This window comes from Chinchilla lanigera, unplaced genomic scaffold (genome assembly GCF_000276665.1).
Source record: "Chinchilla lanigera isolate Chin_1 unplaced genomic scaffold, ChiLan1.0 scaffold00005, whole genome shotgun sequence".
NCBI lineage: Eukaryota > Metazoa > Chordata > Mammalia > Rodentia > Chinchillidae > Chinchilla > Chinchilla lanigera.
This window is the reverse complement of record NW_004955406.1, coordinates 33,708,693-33,725,756: the sequence shown is the minus strand read 5'-3', so window position 1 is coordinate 33,725,756 and position 17,064 is coordinate 33,708,693. Positions and strand designations below refer to the sequence as shown.

General features: G+C 38.0%; 1 protein-coding gene across 1 annotated transcript in view; it reads left to right on the top strand.

Annotated features, from left to right (window-relative positions):
- The first annotated feature begins 5,288 nt into the window (after nt 1–5,288).
- Aspm (asp (abnormal spindle) homolog, microcephaly associated (Drosophila)) overlaps nt 5,289–17,064 on the top strand; it is a 54,794-nt gene continuing 43,018 nt past the window's right edge. The window contains exons 1-5 of the mRNA XM_013521877.1: nt 5,289–5,788; nt 7,621–7,764; nt 7,916–9,362; nt 14,857–14,961; nt 15,322–15,468. Of these exons, the coding sequence (XP_013377331.1) occupies nt 5,498–5,788; nt 7,621–7,764; nt 7,916–9,362; nt 14,857–14,961; nt 15,322–15,468 (2,134 nt within the window). The 5' untranslated portion in view covers nt 5,289–5,497. The remainder of the gene's footprint in view (nt 5,789–7,620; nt 7,765–7,915; nt 9,363–14,856; nt 14,962–15,321; nt 15,469–17,064) is intronic.

The following is a 17,064-nucleotide window of genomic DNA, read 5'->3' as shown; positions in this document are numbered from 1 at the left end:
TTATGTCATTATAATAAGGTACCTGAGATAGTCAATTTACAAAGAGGAAGGGTTGGTTTTGGCTCAACTTTACAGGTTCTAGTCCATAATTGGTTAGTCCTTTTCCTTTGGGTTGTGGTCATACATCATGACTAGAGGGAGTGGTAATGCAAAACTATTCACCTTATGGACAGGGAGCAAATGAGAGGAAGAAGAAAGGGCTTGGGTCCCACAGACCCCTTCAAGGGCATTGCCTCTTATGACCTGAAAACTTCTCATGAGGCCCCACCTCTTAATGTTCCACAACCTTCAAAGAGCTCATCAGTGGGGACACAGACTTTACCATAGGAACCTTAGGAAACTAGTCCAGATTCCAACTGTAGCAGTCACTGTATTTACTCTTAGATTCCCACTTCTTTCCCCCTTCCTCTTACCTTCAAAAGAAAGTACAATTGAGCATTTAAATAGCACTGGTACATTTACTATCTGACTCTTGGACTTACTATAAGACATCTGGACTTAATCCTTTATCATGCCTTCCTAAAACGACAGACAATAAAGACTACTGTCTCAATTTCCCAATCCAAAGAAACAGACTGCTAGGATGGATCAAGAAATGATCCAACAATATACTGTATATAAGAAACACATTTAATTTGAAAAGAAATTCATAGACTAACAATACTCAATGCAACAGGAACCCATAAAAAAGCAAGGATATCTATTCTATTTGCAGACAATGTGAACTTCAAGCCAAGACTGATCAAAAGAGACAAAAAAGGTCACTACATACTTGTTAAGGGAAAACTTAACAACTTAAAATAACAAGGGATAACAATCATAAATATATATGCACCAAATATAAGTGCACCCAACTACATAAAACAAATATTAACAGACATGAAAACTCAAGTAAGCACTAACACAATTATAATGGGAGACCTCAGTACCCCACTGTTACAAATAGATCAACTAGACAAAAAAAAAAATCAATGAAGAAATACCAAAACTAAACCAAACCTGTGAACAAGTAGATGTCTACAGAGTGTTCCACCCAACAACACCAGAATACATTCCCCTCAGCTGCAGATGATATTTTCTCCAAAATAGACCACATACTAGTACATATAACCTGCTTAAGTAAATGCAGAGGAATTGAAATTTCCCATATATATTATCTGATCATAGTGCAATGAAACTGGAAATCAATGGCTAAAGAAACTACAAAAATTACACAAACACATGAAAATTAAATAAAACCCTTCTGATCACAGAAGAAATTAAATAGTATCTACAACTGATGATAATGCTGATATAACATATAAGAATTTATAGGATGCAGGGAAAGTAGTCCTATGAGGGAAATTTATAACTGTGAATTCTCACATCAGGAAAACAAAACAAGCTCAAATAAACACCTTAATGTGAACCTCAAATTTCTAGAGAAAGAAGAACAAATCAAACCCAAAGATCATATGTGGGAGGAAATTATGAGGAAGAGAGCAGAAGTTAATGCAATTGAAACTAAGAAAATAATACAAAGAATCAATGAAGAGTTGGTTCTTTGAAAGATTAAATAAAATTGATAAATCCTTAGCCAATCTTGTCAAAAAGAGGAAAGAAAAGACTCAGATTCATGCAATTAGGAATGAAAAGGGCAGAATCACAATGGATCCTGTGGAAATCCAGAGATTATCAATACCTACTTAAAGAACCTGTACTCTAATAAGATGGAAAAAAAGACCATAAGAAATGGACAGATTACCAGATACATATGAATTGCCAAAACAATCAACAGATATAAAGACTCTGAATAATATTACTCAATGAAATTGAAAATGTAATTCAAAACTTAGCAACAAGGAAATGCCAGGTCCTGATGGATTCACCATTGAGTTTTACAATAAATTCACCATTGAGTTTTACAATAAATTTAGAAAAGATCTAAGGCCACTAATGCTAAAACTCTTTAATGAAATTGAAAGGGAAGCAATGCTCCCAAAATTATTCCTGGAAGCAAGTATTACTCTGATACCAAAACCAGAGAACGACCCAACCAAAAAAGAAAACTATAGGCCAATCTCCCTAATGAACATATATACAACAATCCTCAGTAAAATACTTGCAAACAGAATTCAACAAATCATCAAGAAGATTATACACCATGACCATTATACACCATGAGCCAGGGATGCAGGGATGGTTCAATATAAGTAAATCAATAAATGTAATACACCATATCACAGAATCAAAGACAAAAATCACACTATCATCTAAGTAGATGCAGAAAAAGCATTTGACAAAGTCTAAAACCTATTTGTGATAAAAAAAAACACTACAGAAAATCAGAATAGAAGTTCTTTATGTCGATCTGTAAAGGCCATCTATGACAAACCAAGAGCCAACATCCTACCAAATGGGCAAAACCTGAAAGTTTTCACTCTAAAATCAGGAACAAGATAAGGATGTCCACTATCACCAGTCCTATTCAGTATAGTTCTGGAAACATTGGCCAGAGCAATTAAAGAGAAGGAAATATTTCACAATGGCATCCAAAATAACTGATATACTTAGGAATCAATCTAACAAAGAAAGTAAAAGATCTATACATTGAAAATTATAATACTCTGAAAGAGGAGATGAAAGAGGATATCTGAAAGTAGAAAGATATCCCTTACTTATGGGTAGGAAGAATCAAAATAGTGAAAATGGTCATACTCCCAAAATTGTTATACAGATTTAATGCAATCCTAATCAAAATACCATTAGCATGCCTCACAGCACTAGAGAAAACATTTCTAAAATTCATTAGGAACCAGAAGAAACCTAAGATAGCAAAAACAATCCTAGCCAACAAAGGCAAAGCAGGAGCATCACAATACCCCACTTGAAATTATACTACAAATCTACTGTGCTATAAACAGCGTGGTACTGGCAAAAACAAAAAAGAAAAAACAACCAAAACAGAAAAAAAACAAAAACAAAACAAAGCAAAACAAAACCCCACAAAAACCAGACCTGAAGATCAATGGAACAGATCAGAAGATGTAAAAACAACTCCAAACACACTCATACACTCAGCCACCTTACCTTTGACAAAGGGACCAAGCATGTTTACTGGAAGAAAGCCTCTTCAACAAATGGTGCTAGAAAAACTGGCTTTTTACATGCCAAAAACTAAAACTACTCTCATGCCTCTCACCATGCACTAAACTAAAATAAAAATGGATCAAAGATCTAAATATTAAAACTGAAACCCTAAATCTACTGGACAAGAGAATAGGTAGAACTCTTGAAGAAATAGGTATAGGCAAAGATTTCATGAATAGCACCCCAGTGGCACAAGAACTATCACAGAGAACAACTGAGATCTCATCCTATTAAAAACCTTTTTCACAGCAAAAGAAATTACCAAATGGGAGAAAAGAGAACTCACAGATGGGGAAAAAATTTTAGCCAGTTGTTTTAGCCAGAGGAAAAGGTTTTAGCCAGAAACAAAGGACTAACATCAAAAACATATAAAGAAATGAAAAACATCAAATCTTCCAAATTTAAAGACCCAATCCAAAAATAAGCATGTGAGATGAACACCCACTTCTCAAAGGAAGAAATATAAATGACAAATAAATGTATGAAACATTGTTCAATATTACCGGTCATTTGAGAGATGCAAATTAGGACAATGCTGAGATTCTGTCTCACCCATAAAGAATGGGTATTATCAAGAAAATAACCAATAACAAATGCTGGAGGGGCTGTGAGGAAAAAGGAAGCTTTCTTCACTGTTGGTGGGAATGTAGATTGGTGCAACCACTGTGGAAATCAGTATGGAGATTTCTCAAAAAAATAGGATTAGAGGTTCCATTTGACCCAACCATTTCCCTTCTAGGTATCTTCCCAAAAGCATTAAAAACACCATAGTGATATATGCACACCCATGTTTATAGCAGTACAGTTTGTAATAGCTAAATCTTGTAAACAATCCAAGCACCTATCAACCAAGGAATGGATAAAAAAGATGTGCTTTATTTATATAATGGAGTAGTATTCAGTTATAAAGAAGGATAAACGAGACATTTCTGGGACAATGCATGCACCTTGAGACCATACTCTTCAGTGAAATAAATTGGACACATACATGCAAATATTGGATCATTTCTCTGGTAGAAGGTAGTGAATGTGTAAATAAGGACCAAAGTGTGTGAAAGGTATTGTGAAATAGGAAGAAATTGTTTAAAAGAAAGGGGAACTAGGGAGGGGAGAAGGGGAAAGAAAGAAAAGGAAAGGAAAAGACTTCATATACACTTACATGAAATAAGTAGGACACATATGTTGAAATATCTGTTGTTTCTCTGGTGGCAGAAATTGAAAGGGTAAATAAGGACCAAAATATATCACAAATACTGGGAAATAGGAAGAAAACATTCAAATGGGAAGGGGAACAAGGGATGGGGGAGCGGGAAGGAAGGGAAAAGAAAAAAATACAGCAGAGAAAAGAAACAAAGCTTTTGTAAATAAGGAGGGGAAGAGGGGTTGAAGGGAGGAGGGGGGTTTGGAGAAAATAGAATTTAGAAATATAATGCACAGGTACAAACTTCCTCTCTGCATGTGATCATTATGTATATCTAAAGTGTACGAATAAAACTAAGTCAAAAAAAGTAAGGGACTTCTTCAGAAATTCACGGATGCATTTTGGAAAAAACCAACTAACACTCACTCATGGGAAAGCAGGAGAGAGAAAGAATGGTCCCTTCTCGCGTCTTCCTTAGGGTGATGGTCGATCGTGGCGTCACCTTGAATGGTTTAAGAAACGCCTAGTGGATTACTGGAGCACACTTTTGGGTGTGTCTTCATAATAAGCAGCACACTGAGGACGGAAGACCCACACTAGACGTGGGTGGCACAAAACAATAGGCTTGTGTCCCGGGCGGAATAAAAAAGGGAAAGAAGGAAGTTTTCCCTTTTGCTTCGTAATGTTGTTTTACCCTACTTAAGGTTTATCCGGGCAATTGCAATGATTCCATTTACTGTAGAAATGCGGTTACTCTCTTCCCTTCATACTAACCTGATTATAGGATTTAAAAGCAATTCCAATTTTAAGCCACAAAGTTTGGAGAATCAAGAAGAGCGCGATCGCGTAGCCCTGCCTCTGCCTCTGCAGAGAGCAAGCAGCCGCCCAGCAAGTTTAAGGGCGCAGCTGTGCAATCGTTTAAACAAGGCGCTGCCTTCCCATTGGCCACAAGCTGCTGCTCACTGATTGGTCCTCTGAGAGCGGGGGCGGTTCCCCAAGGTGCCCATTGGTGGATACGAGAAGTTTAAACTGAGGCAAAAAAGCCTGCACAAGTTTGGCTCCTCTAGCGCGGCGAGTGTTTCGGGTGTTGGCTTTTGAGAAGGGAAGGCGGACACTGCGCTGCTACTACCTCCCTCTGAGGGAAGCGGCCCGCGTGAAATCGGGGTCCCGGCTCCGGGGAGCAGCGGGTGGGAGCCGGAGGAGGCGGCCGGCGGGGCCGAAGCTGCCATGGCGACCCGGCCGGCGGGGCGGAGCTGCTGGGAGCTGAGTCCGGCCGAGCGGAGGCCGCGGGCGGCGCGGAAGGAGCCCGCGGAGGCGCCGGCGTCCCCGGCGGTGCTGTCTCTCAGCCACTTCCGCCGGTCTCCGTTCGTCTGCTTCGGCGATGTCCGCCCGGGCGCCTCGCGGACGCTGCCTCTGGTGCTGCACAACCCCAACGAGGAGGTGGCGGAGGTGGAGGTCGCCCACCTGCCGGCGGCCGAGCTGGGCTTCAGCGTGTGGCCGCGCCGCTGCGTGGTGCAGGTGGGTCCGCGGAGGGCGCGCGGGGGCGGTCGCCCGCAGGGACCGGAGGAGAGCCGAGGCGGCGGGTCCGGCCCGCGCCGCCGCCTCCGCTGTGCCTGGGCGGGGACCGGCGGTCACCCGCGCATCCGCCCGCGCTGCGCCCCTGCGCGCGTTCGGAGAAACCTCTCCACGGGCGGGCGCTTTGATAGACTTCGGGCGGTGCAACATGATTTCAGAATTCATAAGTGACACTTTCAACTTTTATATCAACAAAGGGACTTTTTAAATAGACTTCAGGTGTTGCAGAATCCTTGTGCTCTTTTCCACCTGACAGGTGACGCTTTGACAGTCTATCTTTAAAGATTGTCAGAACACCGATTCAAGCTTTTTAAACATCATTGCCCGCTTCCAGTCATTTTAATACTCATTTTACTACATGTATGCGTTCCGAGCGGCGCTCCTTTTTCTGGTGAAATGATGAACTTTGTTTTGGCTAAATATCTCCAGCAAAAGAACCCCTCCAAAAACTTCGTCAGGGTTCCAGTGTGTATCTGTGGTGTCTTTTGTAATTTCATCTTCTTTTTCCTTTGATGTCAGTCTAGTTTAATGATGCATCAATTTTAATTTTGTAGGGATTGTTTTAAAAACTTCCCTAGAGCTTTTAGAGCCAAAGTAACGTTCGCATTTCCATTGTCATCACCAAAAAACAGGTAATTTTGTTCTCTTTTTGACTACTTTGATGTTTACATCGAGTAGAACTTCCAGAGGTGTGCAAAGTGTGCAAACCACTGACTGCGGAAATTGTACTTCATGAGGGGTTTAGAGTCTGAAGCCCTTTGAGCTGTGGCACTAGTGGTTCATTTACACTCAGAAGCTGCCTCCCGCCCCCACTCCGTTTTATGAATTGTTAATTGCCTGCTTTGCTTTGTATGGAAAGCCAGATTTCTACGTACATTATACTTTTTCTTGTTCCTTTTCCTTACCATGTAGAAGTAAAGTTCATCGTTGTTACTGTTTTTATTATAAATTCTGTTTTGTAGAGTACAAATTTCACTGTTTTTATTGTTTAAAACTAGCTGCTCATGATGTTGTATAGTTTCTTATTTGGAATAAAAACTTGTCTTTTTCCTGGAGGAGCAGCAGAGTTGTTTGGTCATGTTAGGGTTTTGCATTTGGCCCAGATTTTACCTGCCAGACTTCAAACTCTGGAGTCAGACTGCCTAGGTTCTAATTGTGCACTAGCTGCATGACTTTGGCTGTGCTTTTGGGTATTGGTAACTTCATCTGTGAAATGTACATAGTCATAGTACCTGCTTCCCAGGAATGTGATCGTGAAATGACTTAAGTGAGATACTCACACCTGGCTGGAACATAATAGTTGTTTGACAGAGAACAGTGTTATGATGTGGACTGCAGGGTCTGTGCAGAAGAGGGATTTAGCTCATCATCTTTACCTTTGTTCTTTGCTCTTTAAGTCTTTACAATGCGGGGCCATTACATTTGGAATAGAAGTACTGAACATAATAAAGAGACGGACATATACAATTAAATTTTAAAGAATAAATCTATTAAAATGATTGGGAGACTATCTGTTCCATAGCTTTCATACAAATAGATTTTATTATAATTTTATTTTATTATGAGCCCAATTATTGCTAATGCCTTTTTTCTTTGTAATGCAATAAGCAGATAGGGTAAATACAATATATTTGAGTTATTAAGTGCTGTTAAGGAGATGAAGTGATGTAACATTTATTAGCTCTTTATTATATTCTGAATTTTATATAGTATATTTTGGTTATTATATAATTACTACTTTGATAATCATTTAAAGTGTATTCTTTTGATGATAGCCTACAGAAAAAATTGTCATTTCTGTTAACTGGACACCGTTGAAAGAAGGCCGAGTGAGAGAGACTGTGACGTTTCTTGTAAATAATGTTCTGAAACATCAAGCTATATTATTAGGAAATGCAGAAGAGCAGAAAAAGAAAAAGGTAATTATTTTATTCGTCTATGATTTACTCTTAAAATGTTTAAAAATATATAAAACTTATTTTGATGATAGGCTTGAACTAGCGTATGTACTATTGCCTATTTAAAAGTAATACTCAGCTTTGAATTCATTGGTATATTTTATTTTTATAGAAAAGTCTCTGGAATACCATTAATAAGAAGACAGTTTCAGCCTCAACTCGTAACAAGAAGATTTCAAATACTCGAAATATTAATAAAACATTTAGTGTTTCCCAAAAAGTTGACAGAGTTAGGAGCCCACTACAAGCCTGTGAAAATTTGGCTACGAATGAAGGCTGTGCTCCAACAGAAAGCAATTCTTTAACCCTTGAAGAGAATGAAATACCCCTATCACCTATTAGCCCTGTCTTCAGAGAATGCCATGTTGAAACTTGCTTGCCATTTTCTGTACGTCGTTCTACTGCCTACTCATCTCTTCGTGCATCTGGAAATGGGGAACAAATACAAGTAGAAGGTGCCATTGTTTCAAAAGATTCCAATCTTGATGAGAAGGTCAAAACAGAAACTTCCTTTAATTCCATAAATACTAGTGGCCAAAGTGAAGTCAGTACTAATCTCATCCTTACCCCAAGCTGTTCTTCACCTTTAAACATTATACAGACCCAAGGAAATTTTCTGAATCCAGATTCTTCCATAAATAACACCCATGCAACTAATAATGATATAGGGTTAATGACATGTCTGTTATCAGATACACTTACAAAAGATAATCTGAAGGCTGTTCATTTGGAATCCAAAACTGTACATGAAATTTATCAAACAATTTTAAGTCCAGATTCTTTCGTGAATGGTAATTATGGATTAAATCGGGATCTGGAGTCAGAATCAATCAAACCCATTTTATCCCCAAGTCAGTTTGTAAAAGATAACATGCCGCATTTATATACAGCTCAGCAAATGTGTAAAAACTCACCTTTATCAAATGAAAATTCTCAGGTTCCACAGTTTCCTCAAGATCAGAGAAGAAGTGAAGTTTTTCCATGTAATTCCAAATGTCATTGTTCAAAAACCTCTACATTTATTCTTGAGGAACTAAACTCTGTAGCACTGAAGTCAGATTACTACAGTTTTACAAAACAAAGCCATCCTAAAGTTTCTTCAGTTAAACAACCTAAGAGACGGCCAATACTTTCTACCACAGTTACTAAAAGGAAGCCAGCCCATGCTGGAGAAAAACAAACTGCTATTAATAAATCAAAAGCAAAAAGATGTCTCAATGGGACAGTAGGTGAATGTGAAAAAGTAATAGATAATCAAAAAGAAAAAGAAGCTTTTCATTTTTCTCTTCCAATTATAGATCCAATATTAACTACACCTCAGAGTTACAAACATGAAACAACTCCTTCAACATCTTTGGTTGCTCGTAAAAGAAAGAGTGACAGAAACCTGGAAGATGCAAATGTGAAGGTTGTTACGGAACATACAGAAGGACATAGAGTCAAAAGAATTCACTTTTCTCCCTCAGAATCTAACTCAGTTGTTAAAACAAAAAAGATGGCAACACCTATCTCAAAAAACATTAAGATCAGGGAGAAATTAAGCTCAAAGAAGAAAACTGGTGAGTCTTGTTTGTAAAATCTTTAGTAAAAGTCTTATAACCTCTCGTGAGAGCAGTGAAACATGCTGTTGTCACAGGGATGTTTATTGTTTGAGTTTAGAAAATCTTATTTCTTCTGCCTTGGTAAATCTATTGATAAGCTCTTAGTAATTTGTACTCTTCATTTTTATCATCTTCCTTAGTGGAAGGTAGGTAAATGTAATGGGTTAAATTCAGAAATAGTTGTGATGCTGTATTTAGGCTTTTCATATTTTCATTAATTTTGATATCTAAAAATTATTGTATTCAAATATTTAATCTCAATTCTTGCTTTTTTTGGTACATTCTTAAATTTTCCACCTAAAGAGAGTTCTTCACTTGCTTCATTTTAGGCCATGCGCTGCTTGGAAGGCCCATTGAGATGCCTGGCATCCACAGTCCCATCCGCAGAATTGCCTTGTGCTCCTGGTGACATTCACTGTCAACCTCTGCCCGATTACTAGTTAAGAATAAAGATAGGTTCCTAGAGTCCTGCGTTACTTTGGAAAAAACATATTTCCTTCCCTAGTATAAAACCTGTACTTATCTTGCCATCCCCAAACTCCTTTGAAGTTCTCTTCCGTCTTCACTGCTGTTTCCTCTCAGATTTCTTTGGGGGAAGTGTCTTATTGTCCCTAAATGATGGACTCGATGAAAGCTTAGTTACCCACGTGTTACATTTTTATATTTTTACTTCTTCTCTTAATGACCTCAATCTGTGTTCTAGTTTAGAATACTATATATGCATAGACCTTGCTCCCAAATACATTTCTTCAAGATTGACTTCTAATTTGGAGACAGACATATCCAACATATTATATTCCTACTTGACTCTCCAGTTATCTTCTTAATTCATACAAAGCCACGTACTTTTTACCTCTATCCCCAACCATCCTATATTCATCTCCAATATTAGTCTGCAAATGGTACTTTCGTGCTACGTAGGCCCAAAGCCTTGAAATTGTCATTATTTGTGGTTTTTCTCTATACATCTAAACACCCCTGTTTCCAAACTCAGTCCGACAAATCTTTTTTTCTGTATAGTGTAGTATATTCACCTTGGTATGTGACCGTGATTCGTTCCAGAAAAATGCTTGTAATTCAACACACTCATATATCAAAGCACATTTCCCCATTAGAAATAGTGGAATCTCAGATGATTCATTTCACATCTCAAAAATACTCATATAAAAATGATTACAATACTGTAACATAATACAGAATAATAGAGAAAACACAATATATAAAGAAGAATGAATCAACCTGCACTTAGCTTTGAAAAGCTTTGTAGCTGGTATGAGGGAGACAAGAGAGGATAGTTACTGTGTAGGATGACTTCCATTATCACTAACGTAATCACTGCTATCTATTGGCCTAGTGAATCTTTTCCTGGTAGTGAAACTTTAACAAGGAATCTATCGAATTATCATTACTTTTGCCTCCTTTTGAGGAATTCACAGAAGTATGTCATTGCATTGTCATTAACAGGTTCAGCGCTCACACTGCTGCGGCCTTATTGAGGTGGTGCTTTTCTACAAAATTTTACACTGTTTTGTACATTTTCTGCCTTTTTCTTCTCTGTAGATGACATCTCCATAAACTCTTGCTGTTGGGAGAGGATCACCCACAGTCCCGTAGAGAGAGAGGGAAGGGGAGAGAGGGAGAAGAACTATTGGCTCAGTTGTGATCATATGTTTAGCACTGCATACTGTTCATATTGAAAGATATAGCTCATTTATCAAGTTACTGTTTATTAGAAATATTTGCTCATTTTGCAGAATATTCAGAAGAAGTGGCCCACAATCCAAGGTTTTACTGTATTTTCAGAATCTTAGCAATTCTCACCACTTTCAAGGGCACCATCTGAGTTCCTTTGTGTCATTGCAGGTTCTGCACGTACATCTCCTTGCTTTCACTCTTGCCTTCCCTGTAGTCTGTTTTCTATATAGCTACTTTTAAAATCCTGGAGCCTTGGACTTCTTCCATACCATCTGATAGGTTCCTACAGCACTGAAAGTCAAAATTCCTACAACCGTTTACAAACCTCTATAAACCTGTGTCACCACCCGTGTATCTTCCAGCCTCACTCATACTTTTCTCTCTCCTTTCCTTGCTCTGTTTCTACCCAGTTGGCTGCCTTGTGATACTTGAGATCTCAAACATGCTGTGTCCTTTGTGTATTTGCGACTTCTCATTTCCTGTATCTGGAATGACTTCTGCCTTAGTTACTTTCTTGTTGCTGAGGCACAATACGTGACTCCCAAAGTTAAAGGAGGAAAGGTTTATTTTAGCTCACAGTTTGTAGAAATTTCAGTCCGTAGTCAGCAGGCTCCATGGCAGGGCTGCATTACAGAGGAGAAACAGTTCATGGTATGGCAGGCACAAAGAACAAAGGAGCAAGTATGCCCCCACCTCTTCTTTTATTCCATCCAGCTACAAGCCTCTTGGTTGGTGCCACCTATGCCCAAGGTGGAGCTTCCCATTGCCCACCTCCCAAACAAATATTTGGACTGGTCCAATTACCACACCCTTAATCCACATTCGCACACTCTGTCCAGACACTTCCAAAAGCCGCAACTATGAGCGCATGAGACTTTGGGGGGACATCTAGATACCAGCAGTAACAACTTCCTTCTTCAGTTCAACAACAGGTTTAAAAACAGCAGTTTACCCAAGGTCATACAAAATGTTAAGTACTTATAGGTGTAGTTTAAGCACAGATTTACCTAACTACAAAGTAAATTTTCTTTTCAACATATCTTGCTACACTATGAGGATTTAAGTAAGAGAAGAGCTAAATGAAAGGTTTTTGTTTGGGGACATGACCAAGGATTCCTGTGATGGTATCCACTTGTGTCAAAGTTCTGACGTGCCAGTGCAAGCAGAGGAACCAATGGTGTCCAACATTTGGCGTTACTACTTCTCTGCTTGGTGGCTCTGTGATGTTATCAGACTATTTACAAACTGGTTATTCGGTCATTGAACATGGTCCATTATGTGATCTATATCTATCTGGACGTATCTATTTACTCTTCAGAATTCTACCTATGCTAGTCTTCATTGTCCTACTGTGGATCTCATTAACATTCATGTCTGTTGTGCTGTCATTAATTCACGTTCTTTGCTTATATCAAGTACTGTAATCAGCTTTTACTATTATTCTGTTCCCTAATGAATTTTCCGCTAATTACATTCCCTTAGCAAATATAAATACAGCTTATATGAACAACATGTACCTACCTATTAACTCTATTTTTTTAGTGTTTCATGTACATATGTTTTGATAAGATAGCAAATGCTTTGATTATAAGGAACATGTCTATTTTGATCTCCTACAAGATATGTAATAAAATGATGATTAGAATGAATGAATTAGTGAACAAGGTAATAAGTAACTGTTGAAACTTCGACACACAAACCTATTATTTTTTGAGGCAGCCACTTGGTGAGCCTCTGATTTAGAGAGAATTGTACACTTTGGGTATCTGATTTATGAACCTATATGAGAGTCAGGTAATGCTAGATTCTTCTCTGACAAAATAGAACACAGAAACAAGGGAACATTTATTATTGTTATTATTATAAGTGCTTATTTTCTGATATGCATTGCTCTAGAATTTGTGGGCCCAGGGAAAATAGATATAATTCCTAGCCTCAAGTTGTTCTCAGTGCTGATGAAGCTCTGCCCGGGGCATCATGCAAGCACAGAGGGGAGGAGGCTTTGTATGAACAGCAAGGAGGTGTGAAAAGGTGCCAGGGAAGGCTTCCTAATGAAGAAAATGTTTCCAGGTAGGGGAGTAGCTTCTGAAGTCTGTCTCCTTAGACATTTATTTTTTAAGTGTTCAAGTAAAAACATAACCTTAGAAATACTGTGCTGCGATTTGATCATGGTCCTTATTTTCATAATAGGTATAGATTTGTGATTCCTTTAACACAAGGGTAAGCAACCTTTTTCTCTGAAGGTTCAGATAATAAACAGTGTAGGCTTTGTAGGCCCCATCTCTATCATAGCTGCTCTGATACTGACAGTGTGTGAATCAGTGAGTGGCTCTGTTGCACAGACTTTTATTTATGGATCCTGAAATTTGAATTTCATATCATTTTTGTCATCAGATATTACTACTTTTCTTTTTGTACTATGGACATTGAATCTAGGACCTCACACATAATATATAAACTAAGTTACATCCCATCCCTTTTATGTTTTTTTTGAAACAGGGCTTTGCTAAGTTGTCCAGGTTGGCCGGGAAATTGTGGTTGTCTTGCCTGATCCTCCCAAATTCCTGGGATTACAGGCACGCAGCCACTACAGTTTACAAATGTAAAAACTATTTGCTCGCGGGCCATGCAAAAACAGTGTGCTGGATTTCACGCTGTCTGTAGTTTGCTGATCCTTGCTCTAATTAGCTCTTTGTACATGTTTAATAGTAGTATATGCTGTCATGAAATGTACATTTCTGAGATATATATATACACCCTAGAATCAGCCTGTTCTCATTCTGTATCACTTTTCTAGTCAGTTGGTCTTCAGGCTTATTGCTTCTATTATTACGATAATTTTCTAATGCGACTCCACTGACAGTTTTACTTTGTTTCATCATACCTAATTTGGGCCACTATAATTATTGCCTTAGAGTTTTTTCTTTAATCTTGACATTTTTACTGTCCATAATAGTTTTAAAAATATAAATGAATCGAAAAACTGGCTTAAAATTCTTCACTGGCATTGTAGGTGCTTCAGAGTGACAAGTAGTGCTGGCTGAGGAACTGTTATTGCCCATGATTAAATCCTTGTACTTGCTACCTGTGGCCCTTTATGACAAGTGGCTTACTTGCTCTAAGCCCCAGTATCCTAATTATATAAATTGTAGGTAATTATAGCGCTCTTCTCATAGATTTGTTTTGATAATTGTGAGAGTAAGAGACCTAATATTTGATAGCATGGGGCATAATTATTCAAAAATTAGCTATCACTGTTATCAATACTGTTAAACTTTTTCCCTACTTTTTCACCCTCTTCTGTCATTTCTCATGGGTATGTGCAGGCCATCTTCTTATCCCTAATTGCCACTTAATGAGTGAGTTGCAGTGTACAGCATTCCCATCCAGAAGGGCTTTCCTCTCCTTTTAAATTTCTTCCATCCAGAACTACCCAAAGGCTGGGACCATATCATTTCATTCTGTATTTTCCCTGTGCCTTACAGAGTCTGGAATGTATGTACACATTAAGTTGCAGTTGTGGATGTGAATGTGGCCTGGACTATAGCTTCTATAGACAAAAATTAATTATTGTGTGTGGACTATGACTTCTAGCTGTTGGTTTTGTTGATCACTTAGTTTGGAGCATAGTAGTATCAGTATTTGCTAAGTGAATGTGGTTGTGAAGAACTCAGACTTTAATGTTTAAGTCAATTACCTATTTTGGAAATTTAGTTTCTTTTTAATGGCATTAATTCTCTTTTCTAATTTATTTTAGATCCATTAAGATTCAAAACTCCTACTTATAAAACAACCAAAGGGACAAAATCCATTGTTGCTGTGGCACAGTCTAGTTTGACCTTCATAAAGCCATTGAAAACAGGCACGTGTTCATTGTATTTAAACTGTCTGACAAGGTGACATGGAATGAAACGTTAATTTGATTTCTAATGGAAATGAATTTTTTATGTGAATAAAGGTTATGAAGAATTGTTAATGTTTGTATTTAAATTAAATTAAGATATTCTATTTGTCTTTACTGAAATTGACTTGTGGCTTGGGGTATTTAAATAACCAGGAAATATTACTTTACTTTTCACATTTTGCTTTGATTGTGTCCAGTATCCAGATGTTTAGTGTTTTAAAAATGGCTTTTTGGGGGATTAAACAAAAGGCTTTTGGTATACATTATATAATAACTTAATGGAAATTTTCTTATACAGTCACTTCATTGAATTCCTAGATATTCCTAGACACCCAATGCCATTTGCTGCAAAAAACATGTTTTATGATGAACGCTGGAAAGAGAAGCAGGAACAGGCTTTCACTTGGTGGCTAAATTTCATACTAACTCCTGATGACTTCACAGTGAACACAAATATTTCTGAAGGTAAGTGTTAAATTAATGTTTAAATTTAATAATGTTCTTGTATATCAGATCAAAATTTTGACATTTGACATTTTTTCGTTATACCTACTCTGTTATATAATTAATGGCATGCAGTTTTTCCTTGCATAGATTTTCTGTAATAAGGTTTACTTTTCACCTTTTGTAAATTTACTATTTACTTTCTGCTTTCCATTTTCTCTTAGCCAATGGAGTCAGTCCTTATGGCCAGGCCATTTCGGGTATATTAAATCCAGTGCCAAATACCTTAGTTAAGAGGTGTATAGGTAAACTGCAGGATTATGAGGAACCTGAAAATCAATTCCTATGAGGAATTTTAAAACATTTCATTGTTTATTCTGGATGAGAAGACTTGGGTGTGGGACAAGGTAGAAGCATGGTACCTTTCACACATTTGATGGGTTTTGTCTGGAAGAAAAAAGAGACTTTTTGCACTGCTCTTAAGTTGTAGGCATCAGTTTCAGCTCAAAATGAAACAAATGAACATTTGAAGTGTCAGGTAGACTATTGTCAAATGGTGATTTCTCTGTTGTTACGGTGTCCAGGTGTTTTTGTTTGTTTTTTGAACTGGGTCTTGCTATGTAGTTCAGGCTGGCCTTGACCTCACTATGTAGCCAGGCTGCCCTCTGATTCTGCTGTGATGCTCCTCCCTCAGCCTCCCAAATGCTGGGATTACAGTTGTGCACCACCACACCCAACCATTGCTGCACTGTTAAAACAGTGGTTTAGATTTCTCAGAGAAGTGTGCAGGATATTTAATGAAGGAAAAGATCTTGTTTTTGTCTTCTAAAAGGAATAAAGCCCCAATTTGTGTTCTCTTAAGAAAATGTGTTTAACAAAAGTTCAAATTACATTTCAAAATTAAATTTGTATTAAAAATGATCAGATTCCTTAGATAAATTTTTTAAGAGAATGGAGACAGAATCCAGGTAGACAGAAACCATTTTCTGTTGTTTTGAGACAGTCTTGCTAGGTAGTACAGGCTGGCTTTGAATTCACAATGTAGCCCAGGATGGCCTCAAACTTGTGGTGGTCCTCCTGCCTCAGCCTCCCAAGTCCTGGGATTACAGATGTGCACCACCACCCATGCCCAGTGAGAAATCATTTTCTTAGTCTCAGAGAAGCTGGTATTTGAGCTTGTGACAGTGGGTGCAGTGAGAAGTAGTTAGACTTCGAGTATATTTTGCAGGCAGAGCTCATGGGTTGTAGTGATTATTGGCACTCAATGAATGGTGATGCTTATATATTGAGACTTAAAAGTAAGATGAGAAAACTTGGAGGGAGTAGGAAGTAGATTCTGTTTGGATCTTCTTTTTTGAACAACTTAATTTTTAAAATTTTTTTATTTTAAGGAGAGTAGTAAAAGAAAAAAAAATAGTAGCAGCATACCAACATTACAAACATGAACAAAACAAAGGAAACACATTAAAAGTGATGCAGGGTTTCAAAACACAATGATAGGAATTAACAGTGGTTGTTATATTACATATTGTTATTTTCAATTACGTTGCTCAGGTTACCAGATATAAGAATGGAAGATTGGCCCCCAGCGCACGGGGAGCTTCGGGCGGGGAGCGC